Source organism: Penicillium citrinum (genome assembly GCF_028827155.1).
Source record: "Penicillium citrinum strain IBT 23319 chromosome Unknown utg000009l:1.0-4274883.0:1.0-4276374.0, whole genome shotgun sequence".
In the NCBI taxonomy this organism is placed as follows: domain Eukaryota; kingdom Fungi; phylum Ascomycota; class Eurotiomycetes; order Eurotiales; family Aspergillaceae; genus Penicillium; species Penicillium citrinum.
Window position 1 is genome coordinate 2,053,352 of NW_026622694.1, and position 25,507 is coordinate 2,078,858.

Genomic DNA, 25,507 nt, shown 5'->3' on the forward strand with positions numbered 1-25,507 from the left:
GCAATCTGCATTTGATTTGAATTCTTGTCTTTTCTTTCTTTAAGTATTCTCTTGATCATAGAGAAACTCCTCACAATTCACAGCATGTCGTCCAGGTTCCTTTTTCGACGAACATGGCAAGCCAGCCATCGAGCTGGGCGTGTCCTACCGTCTCTATCATCCCCCGCACGACGATGGGGAAGTTCCATATCACAGCGTCCAGGGTCAGACCGGTATGGAAGAACTTCCACTTCTGGATTTCGAATTGCAAGAGCCAATTTGTAGTGGATGCTGAATATCTTCCTCTGTTAGGGTTCATTTCCCAGGTGCTGTCGATAGTAAATTCACGACCGATATGACATTCCTCAAAGCCTCCGATCTCCCCGCAATCCCTACCTACCGGGTGATGGATTCAGATGGTGAATTAGTTGACAAGTCTCGAGGGGAACCGAATGTCTCTAATGAACAAGTCCTGACTTGGTACAAAAACATGTTGACGGGTGGGTTAAAGCGCTAATATTCCGCATCGTCAGTCATATCGAATTGCTAACCCTTGGTAGTGAGTGTCATGGATGTGGTGATGTTCGAGGCCCAAAGACAAGGCCGGTTGAGTTTCTATATGGTAAGCATCAAAATCTCATCGCCATGAAATTTGAGAGCTGGACTAACATATGTGTACAGGTGTCGGCCGGCGAAGAAGGTATCGCTGTTGGCTCTGCAGCAGCCTTGACTCCTGATGATGTAGTCTTTGCTCAGTATCGGGAGGCAGGTGTGTTCCAACAACGTGGATTTACCCTCAAGGATTTCATGGGACAGCTATTTGCCAATGTCAATGACACCGGCAAGGGTCGCAATATGCCTGTTCATTACGGTCAAAATTATCCTCGCATGGTAAGACCCATATCGCGAAGCCCTACTATTCGTATTGGACAAAAAGAATATTGATAAGAAACAACTAGCACACCATTTCATCTCCCCTTGCAACTCAAATCCCGCAAGCTGCCGGAGCAGCCTATGCTCTCAAAATCCAGGACCAACAGAACCGTGACCGTGACCCGCGAGTAGTGGCCTGTTATTTTGGCGAAGGCGCCGCAAGTGAAGGAGATTTCCATGCAGCACTGAACATTGCCGCAACCCGTTCTTGTCCAATTGTATTCATCTGCCGAAACAACGGATACGCGATCTCAACCCCAACATTAGAACAATATCGTGGCGATGGAATTGCTAGTCGTGGCGTCGGCTACGGGATCGACACTATTCGAGTCGATGGAAATGACGTATTTGCTGTATATGAGGCGATGGAAGAAGCTCGCCGGCGAGCGTTGAGCGACGGTGGACGACCGGTACTTATTGAAGCGATGAGCTATCGCGTTTCGCATCACAGTACCAGTGATGATAGCTTTGCGTATCGGGCACGCGTGGAAGTGGAGGATTGGAAACGCCGTGATAACCCCATTATTCGACTGCGCAAATGGCTTGAGAACAAGGGACTCTGGAGTGAGGACCAAGATAAGGAAATGAGGGACTCGCTGCGCAAGGCCGTCCTGAAAGAATTCGGCGAAGCTGAACGCGAGAAGAAGCCCCCGCTTCGTGAAGCTTTTGCGGATGTTTATGAGGAAATTACAGAGGAAGCTCGTGAACAAATGAAAGAGCTGAAGCGCATTCTGGAGACATATCCAGATGAATATGATCTGCGACCCTATAAGGACGGGGCGAAAGGACTTGATTAGATCTAGAGATGAATTAAACTTGAATCACATGAAACATATTCGGACAAAGCCATACTTTTCAAGGCTGGTAGAGATCGGCTGACAATTGGAACTTACATTTGACTGATTAAGCTACGACTCGGCCATTGTGTTGATTATACAAATTCAAATCCCATCAGCGTTTGTTCGACCCCAAAATATGTACTACATATTCAACATAGTATATTGTTCACATCGACCACTTGGACCAGTTCGCTTTACAGGAAAACCACGTTGTAATAAAACCTTTTATTGAACATGTTCGAATCAACCTTGATTCGTACACATTTTGGAAAATATACACTAACTAGACGGGCATCTAAGTCCAGGCGTCGTTTTTTAAAATGTTTTTCATCTTATTTCTGCAGTATTTATACTATAAGTTTAGTGGCTTGTCAGCCACTAAGACTTTGACACAGGTACGGGGATAATATATAAGTCGAAGAGTCCCACTGACGGCGTGTTTCGACCACCGACAACTTTGCGATTGGCTGATCAATTCAAATCACAGGTCCGATCCGGCATTGGTGTCCTCTGCGATAGAGAGTGCATGCTGCTGAAGCTTCTTGTTTCGCCGAAGAAGGCCAGCAAACTTCTTATCCAAAGAATCCAATTCCTTACGAGTTGTCTCAAGATCCTTCTGTGACTTGACAGAGAGCCCCTTAAGCTCCTCGTTAGTCATGGCAGCAACATCATCCAAGCTGGGGTTGCTGCCTGGCAGAGCAGCAGTTCCCAGCATCTGCTTAGCGGTGGCAGCGGCAAATGATCGAACCGCGGCGGTGGTTGTCTGCAAGAGCTCGGCGGAATGAGCTACAGCCCAGTCATGGCTCCGAGTACTGTCGGCTTCCATGGCAGAGATAACGTTTGGAGGGATAACAGCGTCAGTGGTGTCGAGAGTACTAGCTGGCGAAGTAGAGCCCATGCGGGTTTGATCGTCATCAATCCAGCAAATATTGAATTTCTCAGGTGTTGCAAACAGCGCCTCCAGACCACCATTAATATTACTAGAGTCATCGCCGACAACGAATGGGTCAACAGCGCCATTGCGACGCTTCTCCAGATCTAAATACCGTTGCTCCTCCTCGGATTCGAGATGACGCAGAACACAACCGCGAGGGGTTATCAGTACACGGTTTTTAAGCTCATCACATCCCGCTCGCACCGGCTGACCACGTAACAAGGTCTTGCGATGTTCATCAGTCAACTTAGTGGGTTGCTTGAGGAGATCATAATCACCTGAAGTACACTTCATATCTGTTCGTTGACCGAGGTTTGCAGGATTGAACAATGAGCTTTTGTTCAAATCAATATCGCCAGATTTGTGCATCTCTGCAAGGAGCTGATGGAGTGGCTTTGTTCGTTCCACAAAAAGGTCTTTAATGGAACGTCCCGTCTCCTCGGCATCCTTGACAAGTTGCTCCGCGGTGTTATGAGAGCGCCAGGCCTCTTCTGGAATAGCCTTCTGTGAACTAGGAGGTCCCTCTTTTGGGGGAGTTGCCTTAGCTTCCAAAGGTGGCTGCTCTTTTTCGCTGCTCTTTTTCGGGGGATCTGGCTTCGCTTCCGGTTTATTGGAAGAAGACGTAGCGTTGGCAGGACTGACAACTTCGCTAGGTGTGCTTGCAGTCGCATCGGCTGATTCAGAAGTAGCAGTGGGTGCCTTCTTGGTCTTGCGTTTTCGACCAATGATAGGAGCTTGGACAGGCTCTTCAGCAGCTGGTGCAGTTTCAGCCTTTTTGGCTTCGGCTTCCTTTGCCTTCTGACGTCGGTCTTTTTTGGCCTGGCTCTTCGTCACAGAACGAACGGGAGCTGAACCGATACGAGTCGGAGGCGGAGAGTTTGCACGCGATGCCGTTGTCGAAGCGTCGAAGTCAATTTCAGAGCCAACGTCGGCGGGGGTGTCTGGGTGACTGTTTGAAGACAGGCTTTGGCGCCGCGAGCGGGACTTTTCTCCTCCAGCGGCCGATGGTGCAGTGTTAACCGGCGCAGACGCTTCAGGCTTGGGAGTTTCTACCACACGTAAAATACGCGGCTGGCGAGGAATCGAAGTATCGGAAACTCGAGAGGCTGCTGTCAATGGAGTATTAGGGCGTGAGCCTACAGCAGAAGTCGACCCTGCGACAGAAGCGAATGTTCCGGAAGCAGCGCGCTCTGGCTTCGCTGGGGTGGTTTCTTGAGCCAGAGTCGTATTGAGAACAACTGGGCTAGGCTTGACTCCAATATGTGGGTTTCCATCGGAGTTGGGAGTAGATCTCTTGTCTTCAATTCCATCTGTCATATCCAGCTTGTTGCTCATTCGAGCCTTATTGCTGGACTTGGCAACAGGAGAGCCTAGTGAAATTTGAGAAGCATCTCTTGTGCGTGGAACGGCCTCTGGAGTCATGGAACGCGATGGGGAAGCATTCCTTTGAGACGGAGTTCCAGACGGCGAAATAGTACGACTGAGGCCAGGGGGCAGAATTGGAGCAGGAGAAGATGGCTTTGATGAACTCAGCTGTTCCTGGAATGCGGCTGATGAAGGATGGACATGAGGCAGAGGGAGACCAGGTGGCAAAGTTGGAGTACCGACACGCCCAGTAGACTCGCTGGGGAGCTGAGACTTCAGAAACCCAAATGTATCAACGGGCTGACTTTCCTTACTGGGCGTTGCCAAGGGAGGGAAATCCTCGTTCACTGCAAACCGCCTGTTAGTAAACTGTATCAATCACAACAGGGCGGTGGTGAGGAGAAAGGTGGGCAGGTGAATGACGCCGCAATATGAGGAACGAGAAAGAACAGCCAACAACTAAGCAGGGCACAGAAACGACTAATTACAGGACGTGTGCACCGATTGACCAGAGATAGTCAGGTACAAAGTAGGGCAGTGTCTATGGAAACAACGGCAGTGAGACAACTGTTTTCGAATGAGACCCAGTTCGGAGTTGCGATAGTAGGGTAGGGAAGGTCTTAACGTACATTAATCAAGGAACATCCGCGGTCTTCAAGACGCTGCAGATATCCGAATGAATATTCGAACGCAGAATGGAAGTCAGGGTACAGCAGCCGCCAAATACAGGAAAGGAAGCCCCGAGAAGACATGCGATTATGTCCACAAAATGCAAAAACGCCATGAGCCAGGGTCCAAAAGCTGGAATAAAACATGCATGAAAAGAATTCAAGGCCCATTGCAATACGCCTGCGGCACGCCGGCCAGTCGTATTGTTACAGGACATCTTGCCTGATTGCTTAAAGCAAAATGCAAACACGGACAGCACAGGTTCAAAAGTAAGGAAAACAATCAATCAATCATTTCATCAGATGTGAAACACGCCCGTCAAAGCATATGTAAAGGAAACATCATGGCAAAAAGAGACAAAAAAAAAAAAGAAAACGCAAAATTCATGAAGATGAAGGTGTAGAAGAAGTAACGATAGAGCAATTCACCAGCGGCTAAAACCACCTCCTCCATACATCATGGAAGGGTTGTACCCACCTTGGCCCTGGCTCCCGTATAACGCCTGCCCAGCAGTAGCATTGCCACCAACTTGCTGCATCCTCGCTTGCAAGATGCTCGGGTCCGCAAGATCTACTACACCGCCTCCACCGGAGGAAGTGTTAGCGTGTCTTTGCTTCTTCCCCTTCTTCTTCTGTTTCTGTGAGTTACCAGACTCGGCTGTTACACCGGCCTGGGACCCATAGAAAGAGCTAAGAAGGCCATTGACGGGAGTCAGGGGAGGTGGGGTTTGGTGCTGTTGAAGAAAAGGGAACATGAACTCACGCTTCGCGGCCTCCTGGCCTTGTAAACCACCCACATTCGTGCCGCTTCGACCACGCAGCAATTCACGCATCAGTTCAGGGGTCGCGTCCTGCTTCCCAACGTTACCACCAAGCCCGAGATTGGCATTTGCGGTGAAGCCATGTCCCTGTGCAAACATGCCGCCTCCGCTGATTGGGGGAGTTCCTGCTGTCTTGAGACCAGGGGGAGGCCCTTGAACGCCACTAGCGTAAAAACCACTGGCGAGATTATGTTGCGGGCTTGGTGCCGAAAGAGGATTCGGTGTTCCGGACTGCATCTGGCTCAACATACGAGCGTTGCTTATGTTTTTCGTGCCGCCCTCACTCAAGGGAAAACGGGAAGACTGGCGACTTTGGGCCTGCAGAGCATTAAATTGGGCCATTTGGCTTTGCAAAAGACCATGTCGGACTTGAGCCGCCTGGTCTAATGCAGCTGAGTTCAGAGAATCGGAAAGTCCAGTTTGTTGATTGCCCGCAGACTTGAGAAGCATTAACTGCTGCTGTTGGAGCGGAGTGAGGCTTCGGCCAGCGAGGTTAAGACCCTGGAATTGATGACTAGTGGCAGAAACCGGAGAGCCAACAGTCGAATTATCAGCAGTTCCTTGTTGAGATGAAGGAGGTTGGATAGCGCCATGTGATTCCCGAGTTTGTCGGCCCTGCGGGGGGGTTTGAATCTTCCGGTTCTCCTCCAAGTTGAAGGCTGCCCGCTTCCCGGCTGTCTTCTTCAGTGGCAACGGATTGTAAAAGCTCTTGCTCGCGTTTGATCCGTTCCTGCTCGGCCTTCTCGCGCATTGCTCGGCGTTTCACTCCACCATATGGATCAATGAAAGACGGATAAGATTGGATAACCTTCAACTCATCGGCTGGGATATCGGCGGTTGAGAAGGAGAATCGGAAGTCGGGGGACATAAAATCCTTGAGCACATTTTCCCAAGCAATTTCTGAGGCGGACTTTGTATCACGGGGTCGGGGCCTAATAGTGGGAGACCGCGCTTCGGATAGGGATGCCCGCTGCGAGTCTTGAACAACGGGTGAGGGTCTTTCAGAACGCTTGGCCTCTTCAGTAGCAGTTGCAATACTGACGCTTGCTGGGCGAGGGCTTTGTGACGCCTGAGAACCAGTCAGGCTCGTTCTCCTTGTTCGAATGGTTGCATTCACGTCCTTATTAGCCCAGCTGGCAGATGAAGGAAGGGCCGGGCCATCTGGAACGGATTGCCGACCACTGATCGAATCGTCCTTGCTTGGTTGCCGGCGCATCTGCTGAGCGATGGGTTGGGTAGGGCGAGGGTTGGATGTTTGAGGCGGATGATTTGAGCGCTGACTAGACAACGTATTCATAGATGAAAGGTCGGACCGAGTATAACTCTCACTATCCTCACCTGTCTCATGTAAGAAGGTGCAGTTGCGGTTGTTGCATTGCTCGTTCCGTAGGAATGATGAGCAATACTTGGTCGTTCCATATTGGGCCCGTAAGACGCGATCACCGTTCGCAGAGCCATCAACAGCGTTAATGCAAGTTGCGGCATCCTGCTTGCGCGTAAAAGTAACATAAACCCCAATACCTTGGTGGGGGTTGCCACCTGGCTTAGCCTTACTGACCACGATCTTCTCAATATCACCATATTGTCCGAAATACTCTTTCCCGCGGAGGGTTTGAAGAAGTTGGTTTTCGTCACGGATTGTTGGATTTAGTCCAATGACATAGACCAAATTCTTCTGAACCACACGAACGCCAGCCAAATTTTTCCGGCTTGAAGCTTCGATTTCACGTTTCTCTGCTTCTTTCTTCTTCGCCGCAGCCGCCTTGCGATGCTTCAATGCCAGATCCGCCTTAAACCTAGAGACACAGAAGTCGGGTCAGCCTTTCCGTAATTCGATGAATGCGAGTCTATGGGAACAAGGATCACTAACTCTTCGGCATCGGGAATCTTGTATTGGATCGTGCTATCGTCGTAGGTACGGCGGCAGTTCGGGCATCGGCCCTCATCGCTGTGGGTCTTAATATTATTGTAACAGAACTGACAGATCTGTGGAGAGGGCAAATCAGAATCACGCTCACAAGACGCACAGGAATGCTTGTTTTGTCTCAGCTAGAACATACCTGATAACCGCAAGGACATGGTTTGAAGTTCTTGTCGGAAAGATCAAACTCTTCGATACAAAGGGGGCTAGCGAATAGGTAAGCTTCCAAGTCGCATAATCATCCAAGAGAATTATCTCATACCAGAACTCGTCATCGTCATCGATAACGGAATCGATCTGTTGGCGACTCGACATGGTCGCGGTGAAGGCTGCAAGAATGGGGGGAGGAGGGACAAAGACGACAGGTGAATATCAACGCCGAAACCCAATCGAAAAGATGGGCAGTAAAATCAAAACAGGGAATACAACGATACTCCAGGTCCTGAAAATTCGAAACAAGGAAGAAGAGAGAGAGAAGACGAGAGAGAATAGGAGAGGATGTGGAGTTGATGATGGAAGACGGCGAGGGAGGGAGAAGAACTTTGAGGCGCGGCTTCCATTTTGCTGGCATTGCCTGATTGGGTTAAGTGCGAGAAGCTATTATGTCAGCTACACGTGACCCAGGCAGGTTCGACCAACCTCCGTCCTCACAATCCCAATTACGTTTGTCCCCTCCTTGTCGCAGCCATTGCTCCCCTTCCCACAATGGCATCCGCACGCTCTTTAATGCGCCTGGGCTCTGGACGCTCTGTTGCTTCGGCTTCCAGGTCCATGGGTATCCGTGGATTTTCCTCGACATCCCTCCAGTATGCTGCGAAGGCGTCAACACAACCGGACATGCCGGAGCCCCAGAACATGCGCCAGGCGCAACGACCTCGTATGTGAAAAAGTTGAGGGTCAATCGATTCAATTGCAATTGAACTAACTGTTCCTCGTTGTTTAGCCCAGGGACCCCTCCGTGCTCCTCGTGTCAACCCGGCCGACAAGTACCAGGACAAGGCCGACAGCCTGCACACCTATGGACAGTACATCATGTCGTGCCTGCCCAAATACGTCCAGCAGTTCACTGTCTGGAAGGATGAGCTTACCGTTTACACTGCTCCCTCTGGTATCCTTCCCCTCATGAGCTTCCTGAAGAACCACACTGCTGCTGAGTTCACCCAAATTTCCGACATTACTGGTGTCGACTTCCCCACCCGTGATCAGCGTTTCGAGGTCGTCTACAACTTGCTCAGTGTCCGATTCAACTCCCGCATCCGTGTCAAGACCTACTGTGACGAGGCCACCCCCGTCCCCAGTGTCACTGGTCTTTTCGAGGGTGCCCTGTGGTACGAGCGTGAGGTGTATGATATGTTCGGTGTTTTCTTCTCCGGTCACCCCGATCTGCGCCGTATCATGACCGACTATGGTTTCGATGGACATCCCCTGCGCAAGGATTTCCCCCTGACTGGTTACACTGAGCTCCGTTACGACGAAGAGAAGAAGCGCGTCGTCATTGAGCCCCTTGAGCTTACCCAAGCCTTCCGCAACTTTGAGAGCGGCTCGACTGCTTGGGAGCCTGTCGGACCTGGCGAGGACCGAACTCCTGACTCCGTAAGTCAATGTCTTGCCGCATTATGCGCGACATTTGCTAACCCAATTCGATACAGTTCAAGCTTGCCACCCCTAAGCCCGAGGAGAAGCCGGAAGAAAAGAAATAGAGAGATTTTGTATGCGTATTACCATTTTTCTTTGCCATGTCTGTATGTACATATCGTTAATCGAAGGTGTTTCCTACCTCCGCATGATTGTCTTCGTAGCTCAACTTGAATATATCAAGGGTACTACTGATCAGTTCTCTGTATTGCCCATGTCGAAACCAACCATATCGAATTCAGTGGTTATTTGAATATTCAAATGAACAAATGTAGAAGAGATAAAAGCAATCTATAAATTACCCAAATACTCCAAAACGAGTTCATGAAATGACAATTCTAGCATGTTCAAACTATTTCCAGTCCCGTCGTACGCATGCACGCATGCGCGAGGCGGAGAATCTTGGCAGTTGATCCACGCCCGAAAAATAGAACTCCGCATCTCCAACTTTTTTTTTTCCCAAGTCGAATTAAATCCAAAAATTACGCTCGCTTTCGGCGCCAGACTACCACACATCAATCCAACCTTTACAAAATTCCTCGGCGCACATTCCTTTTATAATCGAAATCATGCCTAAACGCAAGCTGGGAGAGCTTGATGGACCTCAACGGTCTGGTGACAAGGCCGGCAAGATGTCCATGAAGGCCGTTCGACTGGGAGTCAAGTTTGACCAGGGTGTTCAGATTATTACCAAGGGTCTCAAGACGGCGCGTGGATTCGAGAGACAAAAACTTAGCCGTCGGGAGAAGACTGCGAGATCAGACAACAACCGTATCACGCTGATCAAGCTGGGAGAAGAGATTGAAGCACTGAAGGTATGAAATTTCTAGTTGTCGCGCAAACTAATAACCATTTTGAGATTTTATTGCGCAAATATATGACTTCTCAAAAATGCTAAAGTCTTCTCTTGACTCTAGGCGCTTGATTATCACGTTACGGCCGAGCGATATCTCTTCAAACAATTGTCCAAGACCAAGCGGATTGCGGAGTCACCGACATTCAAGGAATTCCAAGAGTCTAAGAATGTCTCCACTGAGGGACCGAAAAGTACAGCCGAAGCGAATATTCTGGCGCGACTTTTCAAATCGAACCCGGTGAAGAATGTGATGCCAAACATTCTAGCCGAGATTCGCAAGTTACTTGGCGTGGATGAAGCTCCAACTGGAAAGAGTGGTATGAAAGAAGCGCCAGGAAAAGAGAAGACCAAAGAGCGAAAGACCGAGCCTAGATCTGATTCTGAATCTGAAAGCGAGGCGCAAATTAAGGAAGTAGCAAAGAAGCCAAGTAAGGCTGCTGAGCAGGAATCACAGCTTGAGGATGTCAGTGGTTCTGAAGATGGCGAGTTTGATAGTGATGAACTGGAGCAATTCAACTCACGACTTGCGCCGGGATCAGATGCTGAGGATGAATCCGAGTCTGAGGACGCTGATGAGAGTGGTGGTCTTCGAACTGACGACATATCTGACTCGGTCTCCCGCTCATCTTCTCCAGAGTTCTCTGCAGGAGACTCCCCTCCCCTCCTTCTAAAAAGGTGAAAGGCGCCAAAGCACCCGCTGAGCCCGTAAAAGAAACAACTTTCCTGCCATCATTGATGATGGGTGGTTATTGGTCCGGCTCGGAAGAAGCCAGCGACGATGAGGCGGCTGGCCCACCAAAGCGCAAGAACCGAATGGGTCAACAGGCTCGTCGTGCCCTTTGGGAGAAGAAGTATGGCGCGGGTGCGAACCACGTGAAGAAGGCGCAGCAACAGCAGAAGAAAAATCGGGATAGTGGATGGGACATGAAGCGAGGAGCAACTGATGGTGGTCGCAGTGGAAGAGGAGGACGAGGAGGATTTGGTGGAAGGTCACAAAACAGATATGATGATCGGTCAGGATCTGGTTCAGGGTTTTCAGGTGGGCATGGAGGCAAGCCCAAGGGCCCTCCAAAGGATGAAGGTCCTCTGCATCCGTCATGGGAGGCCAAGCGGAAGCAAAAAGAACAGACGACTGCTGCTTTCCAAGGAAAGAAAGTGACTTTCGATTAACGACATCATATTCTCATGTACAAAATTTATTTAAGCGCAAATTCTACGCATATACCTCTTGAACAACAAATTATTTACGGTCTTGAGTTTCATTAGATAGAACCATAGGGTACGCGACGGCATAACACCTCGAGTATAATAAATTACTGCATCTAAGAAGGACTATGGTCAAAAAGTAAGAGCGTCGCAAAATGGTATATCAACTAAGCGGATAAATGAAGATGACAAACTCCCTAGCAGAACTCTTTCAGCCATTATTATACGATCGTTCCTCGATATCGTTTTTCAATCGTTCATGAACTGCAGCCAGTGTGAATCGGCAGTCCCCGAGGGTACCTTGAGGTCAGGATTGACAAGACCAGATGGATTTCCCTGGTTATCCGGCTCAAAGCATGGGATGGCCGTGAATTCACCAAGCTCTTGCGGAAAATTGGAAACGAAATGATCGAAGCCAAAGTGAGGCATCTGTGATAGAGAGGGATGTGACAGTGAAAAGTTGTCTGAAGTCGAAAGACCACTGCTAGGCATATCGCCATCCAGAATGTCTTGATCAGGCCCAGGAATGCCGATTTCACCATCTTTAGCGCCCGTTGTGAGAGGGAGACTTGGTGATACGACGGATATGCCAGATCCAACGGCGGCAGCAGCAGAAGGCCCAGGAGTAGTCTGGCTCAAGCCCTGACTGGCATTGGAATCGTTTGCATAAGCTTCTTCCTGTTTCCATGTCATTGTAGATGGGGTGACTGGGCCCGTCTTCCAGAGCATCTCCCAATTCTTGAAACGGTCGTAGGCAGATTCCATGCTGTTTCCATTATTCTGGGTTTGTTGAGACTCGCTCCACATTTCAAGGCGGCGAATGGCTCGTTCAAGGGCCTCGATGACACTCACAGCGGAGCGTGCAGATCCGACACCCATCGACATGATCTTGATCAAAGAAATCCCTTGTTCAAGAGCTGCGCCGAGGCGTTCGGTTCTTTTCGTCAGGCCTTGGGCGAGAATGACTAAAAGTGCCGCACGGCATGAGCTAAACTCGGTGAAAGAAGCACGAGCAAGCCCAGTCTCATCGCGGAGAAGACGACAAAGATCTATGATTTCTAGAGCAGCTTCAACGCAATCTGTGACCAATGTTGCCCGATTTTTAGAAATTCCAGTAGGACCTTTAAATGCAGTTGGAGTCTGAGAAAGAGCCTTGATGTTACTGAATAGGAACGGTCGACCAATGAATATTCGCGTAAGACAGTAGTCAAGCTTGAGGTGGACATTGGAGCGGAAGAGAACTCCATTGGGGTTGAGATCGCGACAACTGGACTCTTCGGGTAATGTAGACCACCACTCGAGGAGATTCTTGCGAATATTCAGCAGCCTTTCCAGGCAATCTTGCTGTTGACCCTTTGGACTTGTGCGCAATGAGGTACTGCGGTTTACGTTAGTAACTGAAGCTTTTAGACACTCGTAGATGGGGGACATACATTTCATTTGACACTTGACCTAGTTTCAGGGTCAACGTGATAAGTGCAATCATGTTGGTGTGGTTTGAAGGTTGCGAAGCTGGCATCAAACCGGGAAAATCTATCGGGAATGGCGCATCAACATCGGCATCAGCCAATGATGCAGGTCTGCCGTGAAGAATACTGATACGTCTATGGTATGGTTAGAGTGGGCTATGAGGCTTGAAGGGGAATCAACATACTTCTCAATGGTGTACGATGTCCAGAACACGCGATTCCTAACTTCAATCATCCGTGGCGACAGGCCTTCACCGTGATATCTTCGGTGCATGCCGTTTTGAATTGCGAGTTTCAATGCCAGGCCAAAGTAGGTGTAACACAGTCCCGATGTATCAAGAGGTAGAAGATATGTTCCGATCAAAAGGCATGCTTGTACACTCCGCACGGACGCATTGGCAATTATATCCGGCAAAAGTTTCGACGCAAATTGGTAAAAAGTCAAGCCGACTTCATCTTCAGAAAAATGGTGGTCTTGAGCAGCGTCCGAGGGGAGACAATTTACCGGCGTGGGCGATTCCATATGTGCAAACTGTGTGCCAACCGCTAGAACCATGAGGATAGCGCATACGGCACCTGCATCATCGGATGACAAGTCAGACGGATTTGTATAACAGATGTTAAGTTTTTCACAAAGCCAATCTTCTTCCACGTAAAAGTTGTTCGTTTGTGCATATTTGAAAAATATTTGAACGAGAAATTCCGCTACATAGCGCGGCGGAAGACAGGTAATTGATGCCGATACCTGCGGCGAACTGGACTGAAGTTGAGTGGCTCGCCATCGATCCTCAAACAACTCGACTTCTGTACTGGCCTGCAGGACAATGATAAATAAAGGTGTCTTGCAATCGAACGAGACGGGTACTTACATCTGGCGCCGCTGTTTTCATCCATTCATCAATTTTCTTTCGGATTTTTTCCGAGAAATTCAGATATGAAAACTCGCCGGAATATTCTGTTGCCACATTCTGATAAGCCGCTGGAGTGGATTGGAACGTCAGAAGGATATACTCACGAGTGGTATTATCTGGTAGAGCTTTTATTGTAAAATCCTCTTCGTCAATAGCCAGATCCTCTAGCTCATTTGCATCAACCTTTGTCGAGACCACGTCGGATTCTGAATCACGATGTTTGGTCTTTAACTCATCGGCCGCCTGTCGCAAAGACTGGATGTCAAATGTAATATTGGGAACGTAGTGTGAGAGAAGGCGCTCCATACAGCGCACACGCTCTGCCTCTGCGATTTCATGCCGACTCACTGAGGCAGCCCGATCCAATAGTCTATTGCCGGCAATTTGATCCGTTAGCCACAGCGGGACTTGCATAGCTCACACCGCCAGCACTTACGAAACAGAGGTTGAACGAGTCTTTTCAGTCGGATCGATGTGGGTGAAATTGCATTGTCGACGATAGCGCAGACAACGACGGCATGGCACGCCACCTTCGCATTTCTCCTTCACTCTGCGACAACCATCACATCTGTGGGACGATTCGAGTTAGCGAGTGATTTAGCTTGTCTTGAGGTTCCCACCCCACACGTTCTGGGGGATCTGCGTACGCTCGGACTGCTCGTTTGCGATTTTCTTCGGCAACGCGAGGGCGTTTCTGCTGCTGGGTTGGAGTCGAAGTCGGGTCGTCCATAACGGGCGGTTTCAACGTGGGCGAGGACCGGGCATCATCTGCGGAGAAGGCGACGGAGAAGCGGAGAGGCAGTACCCACGAGGATGAGGCGGGCGAAAGGGGCGAGGTTCGGAACGAAGGAGGATTTCAATATGTAGAGATATCAGGTATTAGTGCACAAAGATGTAAGAAGTGTGGGATAATCGGGGAAGTCGGGAAAGAAAAGAAGGAGAAAGCAGTTGGAGACGATCAAAGGCAAACCGCGGGTCGCGGCCCCGCATCCTGTCTTTTTTGCACTAAACGAGCATTTATGATAGTTATGTATCTACTGGTCATCGTTCAATTTCCATTCCGTGTCTCCATTGGTCTAATAAAATAAATTAAGTTGTATCAAATAAGTCCTTGATCTCTATAATATATCTAACAATATAGAACTTAAGGGGGCAAAATTGACTGCCATCGGCGACGAGGCCGAGTGCCCGGCATACAGTAGCCGGTCCGCAGACTCTGATAAGCAATGCTCTATAGTGGCCCATTCGCCCATGTCGACTACGAAATCTTAGTTTATTTGACGGGACCTTCAAAATCTATGGATTTGACGAAGCTCGTTTATATTTAAATCTATACTTAAACAATTTAATGAAAGACGAAAACATGATGAACCACCGCCAGTCATGCATGATGCATGCACTGACTACAATCTAGTACTGACCTAACGCAAAATAGCATCCTTGGAGTCATTCATATACTATTGTAGTATACGAATGTATACGAATGACTCTCAAGATATTATAGTGTATACCTATAGTGTATGGGTCGAAATTGAGGTCTAAAATACCAAATTCAGAAACCATCAACATGAGTCCCCAATTTCTGACCAGCACCAATATCGAGTACCTTCTTCCCGACTACAAGATCCATCAGTCCCATTCCAACGCATTTATATATCACGTTCGAACCAGCAGGTATATTAATTCCCTCTTCTGGCCCAAGAGAATCCAGTAAATCTCCCATCTCAGTCAATTGGTCTGCTCGTACACCCGCAGTAATCAACTCTCCAGACTCTTCCAAACAAGCCGACTTGGAATCGACATAAATCTTCCCACCCCCAGAAAGTAAGGTCTCTGTATCAACCTCATGCATAGGCGGTTTGTAGGAGCCGATCATAGAAATGAAACGCTGCTTTTGCACAGATTGCAGCGCAGAGAACGAGAAGTTTGGCTGGAGAGAAGGCGTGCACGAGAAAATCACATCACAAACTTGTAATTCCCTTAATAGAGTCTCGTCATAATGTGGTGTGTCTTCCTTTGCGATAGATGAAATTGTAATTGCCGGATACCGAGCTCGTAGATCACAGAACACATCTTGTTCCATTTCATCCAGGCGAGCACGACCCCGATTTATGAAAACTACTCTTCGGATTTCCTCGGGGTATAGAAGCAATGCAAGACGAGCATGCCATTCTGCTTGTCTACCAGAGCCAAAGACCAGAATGTTCTCTTTCCGAACTCCATGGCTGCGTACGAAGAGCGCCATTGACGCTAATGCGGTGCGGAAAGCTGTAATTTCCGCGGCCGCAAGAAGACCCTGGAGGCGACCGTCCGGTGAGAACAGATTAATTACGCCTTGGATGCCGCCTGGCGCAACTGTTACGCATTTGATGCCTGTTGTTTCAGTGTTGGAGACTGGCATGAAGATGCATGTGTTGTCGGCTTTTGTAGCGAAGACCGTTCGCAGCGGCTGATGAATTAATTTGTCTGCAGCAGGAAAAGCTGGGTTGGATTCAGCAGAGATGGCGACGAGTGCCTTGCCCAATTCTCCAATGAACTCGTGGCATTGAGATTGTGTCAGACTGCGGAATATTTTGGCCACATCGGGTTCAGATAAGATGTGCATCTTGAACGAGGCAGCGAGAGTGCTTGAGAGAAAGGAAATTATAGTATAGAGCTAGTCAAACGAAATTAACAGCAAACTGAGGTATGCTAGAGTGGCGTGTTGTATATGAAGAGCAATCCACAATTTCGCGTTCAACGCGGGGGTTTCTCCCTTTGGTGGGGACGGGAAATACTTTCGAGTAGGCAATTCCGGGTTGGCCTTGCGGGGGGCAGTAAGTTCCGCATCGCCACTAACAGTTGGCTATATACACCCTGTGTTGATTGTAGATTATGGCAATCGACAGTCATTATAAAGCAGATAAAAAATATATTACAGTCATTGAAAAGGAGTGAACAGAATACAGCCATTGGGAAGCAATTATTGAAGATTCTTATCGATTTTTAACATTTATATTTATCGTTATAAACAGCAACAGCAAGCCGTGATTCATGAAACGTAAACGCCCTCTATGGATGCATCCCAATATTGGGGGGTATGCGCAATGCAAAAAAAAAAAGAAAAGAAAAGAAAAACAAAATCCCGAAAGGCCCCATATAGGCCACAGCAAGTGGGATAGTAACAAAAGGAAAAAGGTCTTTTCTCAAAAGCAACCAAATTTAGTTGCTACGACTGAAAGCGCTGCGGCAGCGGCGCTTCAATTCGGCGAACATGGCTACTTGGGAGTCCTTAGTACGACCAACAGCCTCAGTGTTTTCGATAGCACGACGCAGCAGGAAGCCCATGCACTCCTGGACAGAGCCCCAGGTCAAGAGTTTGAAGACATTGGGAGCAGCAATAGGCGAGGCACCGACATTGGACTCGGCGTTTTCGAATCCCTCAAGCAGTTCGCAGCTGACCTCGTCCGCCATGCCCTGCAGCTGGGCATAGCTGAGGTCAACGTCATAATCCTCTCCACGAAGGGCCTGCTCCATACGGATAGCGTGAGCCTTGCGAACGGATTCGCGGTTGTGGGTAGCAATAATGACGTCCAGTGAAGGGAGCTCGGCAGGGGTGTCCTTGGTGGGTGCTTGCAGCATGGAGTTGTACTTGCGAGTAAGAAGAGCCTCGACGACCTCATCGTAGCAGCGATCGGTCTCCTCCTTCTCGGCCCAGATCAGGTGGCGGGGCTCAGTCTTCAGATAAGCGCCACGAACAAGCTTCACGCCGAGGGTGTATCCCTCACGGCGGGCGATCTCAAGATGACGGGCCAGGGTAGCGGGAGTGGAGCGAAGGTATGCTTGATAGGTACCATAGAAGATGGCACGGCCGGGGGTCTGAGAGTTGCAATACTTCTGATATTTCATGATCCAAGCCTCAATACCGGGTTGGACGGCCTGTTCCTCGGCATCGACCAGGAGGCGCACGCCGCGGGAGATGGCCAGATCGCAGACCTTTTGGATAGAAGCATCCATGAACTCAGTAGGCTCAGCTTCCTTTTGGAGAAGGCGAAGAGCATCGGTGCCCATACCAGTGAACCTGAGGGCAATCTGTTAGATATAGAACGCGTAAAAAAGAATTAGTTAAGTGTAACTTACTTGAGAGCAACGAAATCACCCTTCTGAGCCATATCAACAGTTTGCAAAGTACCATCAAGCCACGTCTGGATCTCAGCCAGTGCGGCCTTTTCGTCATAAGAAGCATCCTGGTTCTCTCCGACCAGAACTTCACGAGCATAGCCAAGGAGGACACCACGGCAGCCCAGCTGCTTGATGTTACGGATCGACTCCTGAACCTCGAGCTTGTTTTCACCAGCGTTGAACTGCTTGTAGATAGTGTGCTTGACAAGGAAGTTCAAAAGCGGGTTCTTGGAGACATCCAAGAGAGCAGTGCGAGGGTGTGCCAACTGCGAAAGAGTGTAGATGCATGGCTTCAGGAGAAGGGAAGATGAGGAGACTGAGAGAACAAGCAGAGAGCGTAAGACAGACGATAAGGGGAGTTTGGCGAGGGGTGCAGCCAGCGACTTCCGTGGTGGGGGTGGAGACTGGGTGAATTGTTGCAAGATGTTGCTAGCAGCGACAGAGGATCTGGTGTTGCTAGTGCCACTAACAAGACGAGTGCCAGCAGGGGTAGTACCCGCTCGCACCGCGCGTGCAGCCTTCATTGATATGTTTGTGTTTGGTGATTTGGTGAAGGTTGAAGGTTCAAGTGATGATAAGAGGAAAGAGTATGAGAAAGAAGGAAGGAACTAAAAGAAAGTCCCGCTGACAGAAGAAGTCAAGAAAGCTGGTGGGTAGAAGGGACAGAGGAAACTTGGGCAGATAACTGGTTCCAGTGCCTTAATATTTTACTATCTGGAAATATCAGGGTTCTGACAAGGCCCGGTGGCAAGCGTCTAAAACGGGACCGGTACGGTGAATGCGATTCATTGCCGGCAATTGGAGACTACAGGACCAAAACTTTTCGGTGAAAAAAACTGATATGGAGTATGAGAACAGGTACGGCAGACCGGGTCGGTCAGAAATCTCACAATTATTATTATTCATAGAATCATTCAATATCATACTCCAACAAACTATTCAGGGCCATATTCCCCACAACCCGATCTACCGGCACATCCTGCCTTTAGCATACACCCATGCTTTCTAACGGACAAGACAAACGACAGTCGGGCAGGCGATCCGACCGGTGATAAGCCAGATATTTCTACTTCCGGTCAGATCACGAGGCTGCCGGCCAGGGATTCCTTGAGAAAATCCTCGTTCGTGAGCATCTCAAATCGCTGCAGAATGACGAGCGGCGATGCCCACGGCCCGGTTTGTTACCAATTTAGGACTAGCGCGATCTTTATACAAAGCATACGGACCCACCAGGAAGCCGCAGACCGGGCCGGTCAAGTCAGGTGACAGCATCCCCATAATCAAAAGCAAGGCAGGCGGGGCAATAGTACGATAAAATATAGTCACGAGAGCTAGTGGCCTCGTTTCTTATACTTCCTACTCTCGCGGCTGGCTCTAGCATAATGATTGACTGAATATACACTGTCCATAGGAGAAGGCCGCCGGTCTGTAAGGCTCCCATTAAACAATGGTCAAAGCGCTACTCTACACCTAATGTGGTTTAGCTTATTCAATACCTATTGTATGTAAGCTAGCAATCATACCCATGATTGCGAAAGCAGAGCAGTACGTTTGAATAGCATTCGTGGCTCCAACTGAATTGAGTGCCCCAAGGGTAAATTTAGTTCACTATCGGTCAGATCTATCCGAAGCTCTAACCTTAATATTGGAATATCACAAGGATTGCGCGAAAGGAAATTCATTGAGGTCATACCTGTGACTTTGATAGGTACGAAGCAGATATATAATACTCTCCAACTGGTTCACATGTAGTCGACCTCGGATTCATTCTGGATGATTTCCTGAGCCAGTGCCTAGTTCACGGCTTTAATCTGGAGCCACGAAGACCTTTCCATCCTTTACTGTCATCCAAAGCCTTACCAAGCGCGAAATAAGAAGAAAGGAGCCAACAGTAGTTTCAAGCTGATACCATCACGTGACTTTCCTGATGCTGGCCGAAAACTCCTTTCAGACCTCGGCCAGTTTGGTATGGGTAAAAGTATTTCACGATCAATGGGCTTGATGATGATGATAGTTAATTGTATTCTAATGCCTTTCAGCTGTATACAAAGCCATCAACAATGATAATACCCCATAGAATTTTCCAGTTGTACTTCTACAGTAGTGACTTAGTGGAGAGATCCCCGCCAACCACCGCCATTTCCGGGCCGGTGACTCCACCCGGCAGTCTTACCGGCCATCGCTGATTTGCCGTTCTTCCACTGCAATCCCGGACAGCTTCATGCAGCAGCTTTGCCAGGGCTGCCCCCGGCGGTAGCCGGTCATTTCATCATTCATACCCCGCGTTCTTATTTTTTTTTCTCCTCTTGATTTTCTCTTAATCTCCAATTTCAGCTGGAAGCTAGCTTTGTCACATTTTAGTTTCCAACTTTTATACACAATGCAGTCTATCTTGCGCGCCAGAGTCCCTCTCTCGCGGTGCCAGCCGCTGGCATGCCGCATGCCGTCGCGTGCTATCAACACTTATGCCAATTTCAAGATTCCCCAGATTAACAACGAGCCCAACGTGAGTAACTTTGCCATTCACGATGCGTCAGCAGTGACAGACACTAATTGAATTGACACAAGAAACACTATGTCCCTGGTACCCCAGACCGTAAGGGCCTTGAGGATGCTCTGGCCTCCTACAAGCAACAGGCTCCGTTGAACCTTCCTCTCGTTATCGCCGGCAAGGAGATTCAAGCCTCGCAAACTTTCACCCAGAGCAACCCGGCTTCTCACGCCCCGCTTGCTACCTACTCCAACGCCTCCAAGGCCGATGTTCAAGCCGCTATTGACGCTGCTCTGGCCGCACGCAAGTCTTGGGCTGCTACCCCGTTCGCCGAGCGTGCTAGCATCTTCCTCAAGGCCGCCGACCTGATCTCGACCAAGTACCGCTACGACATCATGGCTCTTACTATGCACGGCCAAGGCAAGAACGCTTGGCAGGCCGAGATTGACTCTGCTGCGGAGTTGATCGATTTCTTCCGATTCGGTGTCAAGTATGCCGAGGAGGTTTACTCCCAGCAACCCGTCCACCACGCACCTGGCGTTTGGAACCGCCTTGAATATCGCCCTCTGGAGGGCTTTGTTTACGCCATTAGCCCTTTCAACTTCACTGCCATTGGTGGTAACCTGGCTGGTGCTCCTGCTCTGATGGGCAACGTTGTCATTTGGAAGCCTTCACCTTCTGCCATTGCCTCCAACTGGCTTGTTCACCAGATTCTCCTTGAGGCTGGCCTGCCTAAGGATGTCATCCAATTTGTTCCCGGTGAGGCCGAGGAGGTCACCAGCACCGTTCTCGACAACAAGGAATTCGCCGCACTCCACTTCACCGGTAGCACTGATGTCTTCCGCTCGCTATATGGCAAAATCTCCCAGGGTGTGGCAGATGGCAAATACCGCAGCTACCCCCGTATCGTGGGCGAGACCGGTGGCAAGAACTTCCATTTAGTTCACAAGTCCGCAGATGTGCGCAACGCCGTGGTGCAGACCGTCCGTGGTGCCTTCGAGTTCCAGGGTCAGAAGTGCAGTGCCACCTCTCGTGCCTACATCGCTTCTTCCATTGCCGACGAGTTCATTGAGGGCGTCGTTGCCGAGGTCAAGAAACTGAAGATCGGCGAGCCTACTGAGTTCTCTAACTTCTGTGGCCCTGTCATTCACGAGGGTTCCTTCAACAAGCTCGCTGGTGTTATTGACGAGGCTAAGAATGATCCTGAGCTGGAGCTTTTGGCTGGTGGCTCTTATGACTCTTCCAAGGGATGGTACATTCAGCCTACCGTTTACCGCACTTCCAACCCCGACCACCCTCTCCTTTCCCGTGAGCTCTTCGGCCCTGTCATTGTCATCCACGCCTACAACGACGCCACCGAGGCCGACTTTGTCAAGATCTGTGACAAGATCGACAGCACTGGCACATACGGTCTGACTGGTTCCGTCTTTGCCAAGGACCGCGAGGCCATTCAAGTTGCCGATGAGGCTCTGCGTAACGCTGCCGGCAACTTCTACATCAACTGCAAGAGCACCGGCGCTGTTGTCGGTCAGCAACCCTTCGGTGGTGCCCGTGCTAGCGGTACCAACGACAAGGCTGGCAGTGCCAACCTCCTTTCTCGCTTCGTCAGCCTTCGCTCGGTGAAGGAGGAATTTGTTCCTACCTACACAGTCGAGTACCCCAGCAACGCCAACTAAGGCAGACAATCTACTATCCGACTGCTTTTGTTTATACTCTATGCCTCATGATATCACCGGCGTCGACTTGCATTTAAAAATGGCGTTCTTTTCAGAATGAAGTCCCATGTGACTCTTTATCTTACTTTTGTTCAATTTGCCAAATATGTACATTTACAGAATATACAGCTGCGAAATGCAACTCTACTTGAGAACGCTTCTTCAGAAAACCTCATCCTTTCAACTAGATAAACACTCTATCACATTTGACTTCCAAGTCAAATGTGATAGAGTGTAAGGTTACATTACATCCAGGGCTCCTGTGTAGATAAAAGCCAATTGCCTCGCTCAAGAAGCAGTGAATCTGATTTTAATTCATTCATCTGCACAAGCTTTGAGAAGCTTTTGCATATTATCCATCGCTTTCTTCGCAAAATCCTCCAACTCATACTTCTTCCCCTTACCCTCTGGCCCAGCATCAAAAATCTCCATAGAGAACCATCCACGGAAGCCCGTCTTGAGGACTGCCTTGGCCACATCTTCAATTGGTAAATATCCCCCATCATACGGCATAGGCCGATAATCATGACTCCACCTCCCCCGCGGTCTCAATCCACCAACAACCTTATCCTCCAAAGGTGGAGAAACTTTATACGCGTCTGATATTTGAAGCAAATATATCTTGTCCGCGGGGATAGACGTCGCAAGCTCTTGCATACTCTTGTCAAATTTCTTCCTCAACTCTTCTGGCGAGACATTTTCGATTAAACCTGAAGCTGTGGTTGGATCACCAAATTCGCTTCCGGCAGTTTGGAAGGTATCAAGGCAAAGTCCGACATTGGGACGATCCACGTCGCGAACAATTTCCCAAATAGTTTTCCATTCCATCGCATGTGTTGACCAGCACCAGTTCTCAAATGCCATGCGGAATTTGTACTCGGCAAGCATTCCCGCTAACTCGCGAAGATCAGCGACAATGTCTTCGCGTTTGGTGGAAATCTTGTGCGAAGGTGTATCTGTCGAGCCGACCTGTATCGCAGCGTAATCCGTGAGCACTAAAAGAAAAGGAGGAACAAAAAAAAACAAAAAAAAAAAAAGAGAATCCAGTTTCATTTGATCAATGCAACACATACCTGAAGCAAATCAGTTCCAACGATCCTCATAATCTCAATCCACCCTCTAGCCCTGGCAAACGCATCATCTCGTTCCGCCGAGCCCTTCGGCCAACCTTCAAAATTGGCAAAGGGCTGCAGCATCATGACAGTTAACGAATTGGCATCACATAGCTTTTTAATCTCAGATGATACGATCAAGAGCTCGGAGTAGTTGTCTGGTTGAACTGCATGGCCGAGTAGGTGTGATCCGTAATCGATGATGTCAGGAAAGGAAAGCTCAATAGAAATGAAGCCTGCTTTGCTGATTGCCTCTAATCTTCGAGGGAGTGTATCGCTTGGTCTACATCCAATAGAACAAGAGGCATAAGACAATGGGATTTTCTGCAGGGATTGATTTGTGATGGGGGCCATTTTGCGGACAGTCTGGCTGTACAGGGCGTGTAAGTTGTTTTTGACCGTTGAATGGAAAAATTGCATAAAAATAAAGAAGTATTTTATTCTTTTCAGATACTACTGAAGTGAAAAACTTTAGTTTGAACAATCTGCTGGGCTTGTATTTTCCTGAGGATATTATGATGCAATTTAATCCTGATATTCAGAAGCACTCGGGTTGTGTCGTCAGGGATGCATCATTTGGATTAAAAGAGGGCAAGATGTTGACTAAAATTGTATCAATTTGGTCAACAACTCGTACTAATAACCTTATCAGTATGTGTAGAATTAGAACTGGATTTAATATCTTAGGAATGATCCACTATACAAAGATTTGCCTCACTGATTTCATATTTACAGGATGTCGGGCATTTCGTCCGTTTGCCACAGTGTATCCTTCAAGAAGGCCAATTGGCGCCGCAACTATACCATGAAAGGTTATAAATATATAAACCAGCTCAACAACATTCCCTTATATCGTTTTTTATTGAGGAAGTATTTGGATTAGCCACATCATTATGCCGTCCAACCAAACCCAGCGGTTTAAGCACATTGGTGTTGTCGGGGCCGGAAGTATGGGGTCAATGATGACCTTCGCTTTCTGTGACCTTGGACTCGACGTTTCTGTTTGGGATGTGGATAGGGCCAATGTGGACAAAGTGATAAACGCGGCAAAGAATTACAAGAACGCCAAAGGAAAAATTCACGGTTATTATAGTATTCATGACTTCACCAAGAGCCTTGAGGGCACGGGTGAAGGAAAACTATTCATCTTCTCAATCACTCATGGAGATCCTGCGGACTCGGTTTTGAGCAAGATTAAGCCTGATCTGAAAAAGGGAGATATTATTCTGGATGGCGGTAATGAGAATTATCGCAAGACTGAGCGACGCCAGAAAGAATGCGAGGCTATTGGCGTCAGCTGGATTGGAATGGGTGTTTCGGGAGGATATCAGTCTGCTCGAAGAGGCCCTAGTCTCTCGCCTAGTGGCGACCCAGAGGCTCTTAAGCTCGTGATGCCTCTGCTAGAACAATATGCCGCGAAGGATCCCAAGACAAATACACCCTGCGTGACTCGCATCGGACCCGGAGGATCAGGTCATTTTGTGAAGATGGTTCACAATGGTATTGAAGGTGGTATGCTCTCTGCCCTTGCGGAAGCCTGGGCCTACATGACATTCGGGCTAGGAATGAAATATGAAGAAATCAGTGATGTATTCGCTAGTTGGAATGAAAAGGGCGAACTGCGTCAGAATTTCTTGTTAGGAATTGGAGCAGACATACTTCGCACCAAGAGAACCCCAGAAGGTGACCAGAGTGGCGAGGGAGCAAGCAAAGATGACGGATATGTTCTTGATGATGTTCTTGATAAAGTTGTTCAGGATGATGATAACACCGAAGGAACACCTCTGTGGTGCGTTATGGAATCAGCTGCTCGCCACATTTCCTGCCCAACCCTCGGTGCTGCGCATTATATGCGAATTGCGAGTGGAAACCGCGCAGAACGAGCTCGCGTCTCGAAGAAGCTACATATGCCCTCTCCCCGACCGATTGAACATAAGCGTGATCGCAAAACTGTACTCGAACAACTTCGTCGTGCAGTGTATTGTTCATTCTTGGCATCATTCGTTCAAGGCCTCGAATTAATCGCTCGTGCATCCGAGGACGAAGGATGGAACATCAATATGGGTGATTGCCTTCAGATTTGGCGGGCTGGTTGCATCATTCAGTCGGAGTATATTGCGGATCTTCTGCAGCCAGCTCTCACAGAGAAGTCAATGACTAACATGAAATTTGTTGATGAAGTATCGCGGGAGCTGCATCGGAACTTCGATGATTTGAAGACAATAATCATCGAGGGTACACAGTCTGATCAGTATATGCCCGCATTGTCGGCGACCTTGGAATATCTCAAGTACGAGGGAGGATTGGAGCTGCCTACTAAGTTCATGGAAGCACAGATGGACTATTTTGGCGCCCATTGTTATAATAAACCTGGGATTCCGGGTGAAGATCCAGGCCCAGTCATGAAAGGCCCGCATCATTACGAGTGGAAGGTTGCGTAAGCGTGGATAGCTAGGAGGATGCTTTCTCGTTACTACAATTTACCGTCTGT

At 48.8% G+C, this 25,507-nt stretch overlaps 10 protein-coding genes across 10 annotated transcripts; 5 read left to right on the forward strand and 5 right to left on the reverse strand.

Moving 5' to 3' along the window:
• Positions 1 to 334: 334 nt before the first annotated feature.
• Positions 335 to 1,709, forward strand: N7469_010244 (thiamine pyrophosphate-dependent dehydrogenase E1 component subunit alpha; the record flags this gene model as incomplete). The annotated part of the gene is made up of 4 exons (XM_056649149.1): positions 335 to 479; positions 540 to 601; positions 661 to 870; positions 939 to 1,709. 4 exons carry the CDS (start codon positions 335 to 337, stop codon positions 1,707 to 1,709), a joined length of 1,188 nt encoding a protein of 395 aa, XP_056496280.1.
• A 523-nt stretch (positions 1,710 to 2,232) lies between these two features.
• N7469_010245 (CCR4-NOT core ubiquitin-protein ligase subunit MOT2) lies at positions 2,233 to 7,775 on the reverse strand (the record flags this gene model as incomplete). Its single annotated transcript, XM_056649150.1, is given in 6 exon segments — positions 2,233 to 4,397; positions 5,197 to 6,217; positions 6,234 to 7,335; positions 7,410 to 7,525; positions 7,600 to 7,666; positions 7,723 to 7,775. 6 exon segments carry the CDS (start codon positions 7,773 to 7,775, stop codon positions 2,233 to 2,235), a joined length of 4,524 nt encoding a protein of 1,507 aa, XP_056496281.1.
• Positions 7,776 to 8,165: 390 nt separating this feature from the next.
• N7469_010246 (complex I 30 kDa subunit family protein) lies at positions 8,166 to 9,160 on the forward strand (the record flags this gene model as incomplete). The annotated part of the gene is made up of 3 exons (XM_056649151.1): positions 8,166 to 8,337; positions 8,404 to 9,053; positions 9,110 to 9,160. The coding sequence occupies 3 exons, from the start codon at positions 8,166 to 8,168 to the stop codon at positions 9,158 to 9,160; spliced, it is 873 nt and encodes a 290-aa protein (XP_056496282.1).
• Positions 9,161 to 9,664: 504 nt separating this feature from the next.
• On the forward strand, positions 9,665 to 11,121 carry N7469_010247 (BUD22 family protein; the record flags this gene model as incomplete). The annotated part of the gene is made up of 3 exons (XM_056649152.1): positions 9,665 to 9,910; positions 10,013 to 10,564; positions 10,627 to 11,121. 3 exons carry the CDS (start codon positions 9,665 to 9,667, stop codon positions 11,119 to 11,121), a joined length of 1,293 nt encoding a protein of 430 aa, XP_056496283.1.
• Positions 11,122 to 11,406: 285 nt separating this feature from the next.
• Positions 11,407 to 14,267, reverse strand: N7469_010248 (Zn(II)2Cys6 transcription factor; the record flags this gene model as incomplete). Its single annotated transcript, XM_056649153.1, has 6 exons — positions 11,407 to 12,535; positions 12,591 to 12,761; positions 12,812 to 13,440; positions 13,496 to 13,907; positions 13,974 to 14,105; positions 14,185 to 14,267. 6 exons carry the CDS (start codon positions 14,265 to 14,267, stop codon positions 11,407 to 11,409), a joined length of 2,556 nt encoding a protein of 851 aa, XP_056496284.1.
• Positions 14,268 to 15,089: 822 nt separating this feature from the next.
• N7469_010249 (putative proline utilization protein PrnX) lies at positions 15,090 to 16,142 on the reverse strand (the record flags this gene model as incomplete). The annotated part of the gene is made up of 1 exon (XM_056649154.1): positions 15,090 to 16,142. One exon carries the CDS (start codon positions 16,140 to 16,142, stop codon positions 15,090 to 15,092), a length of 1,053 nt encoding a protein of 350 aa, XP_056496285.1.
• A 596-nt stretch (positions 16,143 to 16,738) lies between these two features.
• On the reverse strand, positions 16,739 to 18,222 carry N7469_010250 (proline dehydrogenase family protein; the record flags this gene model as incomplete). Its single annotated transcript, XM_056649155.1, has 2 exons — positions 16,739 to 17,597; positions 17,657 to 18,222. The coding sequence occupies 2 exons, from the start codon at positions 18,220 to 18,222 to the stop codon at positions 16,739 to 16,741; spliced, it is 1,425 nt and encodes a 474-aa protein (XP_056496286.1).
• Positions 18,223 to 20,078: 1,856 nt separating this feature from the next.
• On the forward strand, positions 20,079 to 21,865 carry prnC (delta-1-pyrroline-5-carboxylate dehydrogenase prnC; the record flags this gene model as incomplete). The annotated part of the gene is made up of 2 exons (XM_056649156.1): positions 20,079 to 20,204; positions 20,267 to 21,865. The coding sequence occupies 2 exons, from the start codon at positions 20,079 to 20,081 to the stop codon at positions 21,863 to 21,865; spliced, it is 1,725 nt and encodes a 574-aa protein (XP_056496287.1).
• Positions 21,866 to 22,219: 354 nt separating this feature from the next.
• Positions 22,220 to 23,370, reverse strand: N7469_010252 (sugar phosphate isomerase/epimerase family protein; the record flags this gene model as incomplete). The annotated part of the gene is made up of 2 exons (XM_056649157.1): positions 22,220 to 22,873; positions 22,978 to 23,370. 2 exons carry the CDS (start codon positions 23,368 to 23,370, stop codon positions 22,220 to 22,222), a joined length of 1,047 nt encoding a protein of 348 aa, XP_056496288.1.
• A 539-nt stretch (positions 23,371 to 23,909) lies between these two features.
• Positions 23,910 to 25,457, forward strand: N7469_010253 (6-phosphogluconate dehydrogenase, decarboxylating; the record flags this gene model as incomplete). The annotated part of the gene is made up of 1 exon (XM_056649158.1): positions 23,910 to 25,457. One exon carries the CDS (start codon positions 23,910 to 23,912, stop codon positions 25,455 to 25,457), a length of 1,548 nt encoding a protein of 515 aa, XP_056496289.1.
• Positions 25,458 to 25,507: the final 50 nt, after the last annotated feature.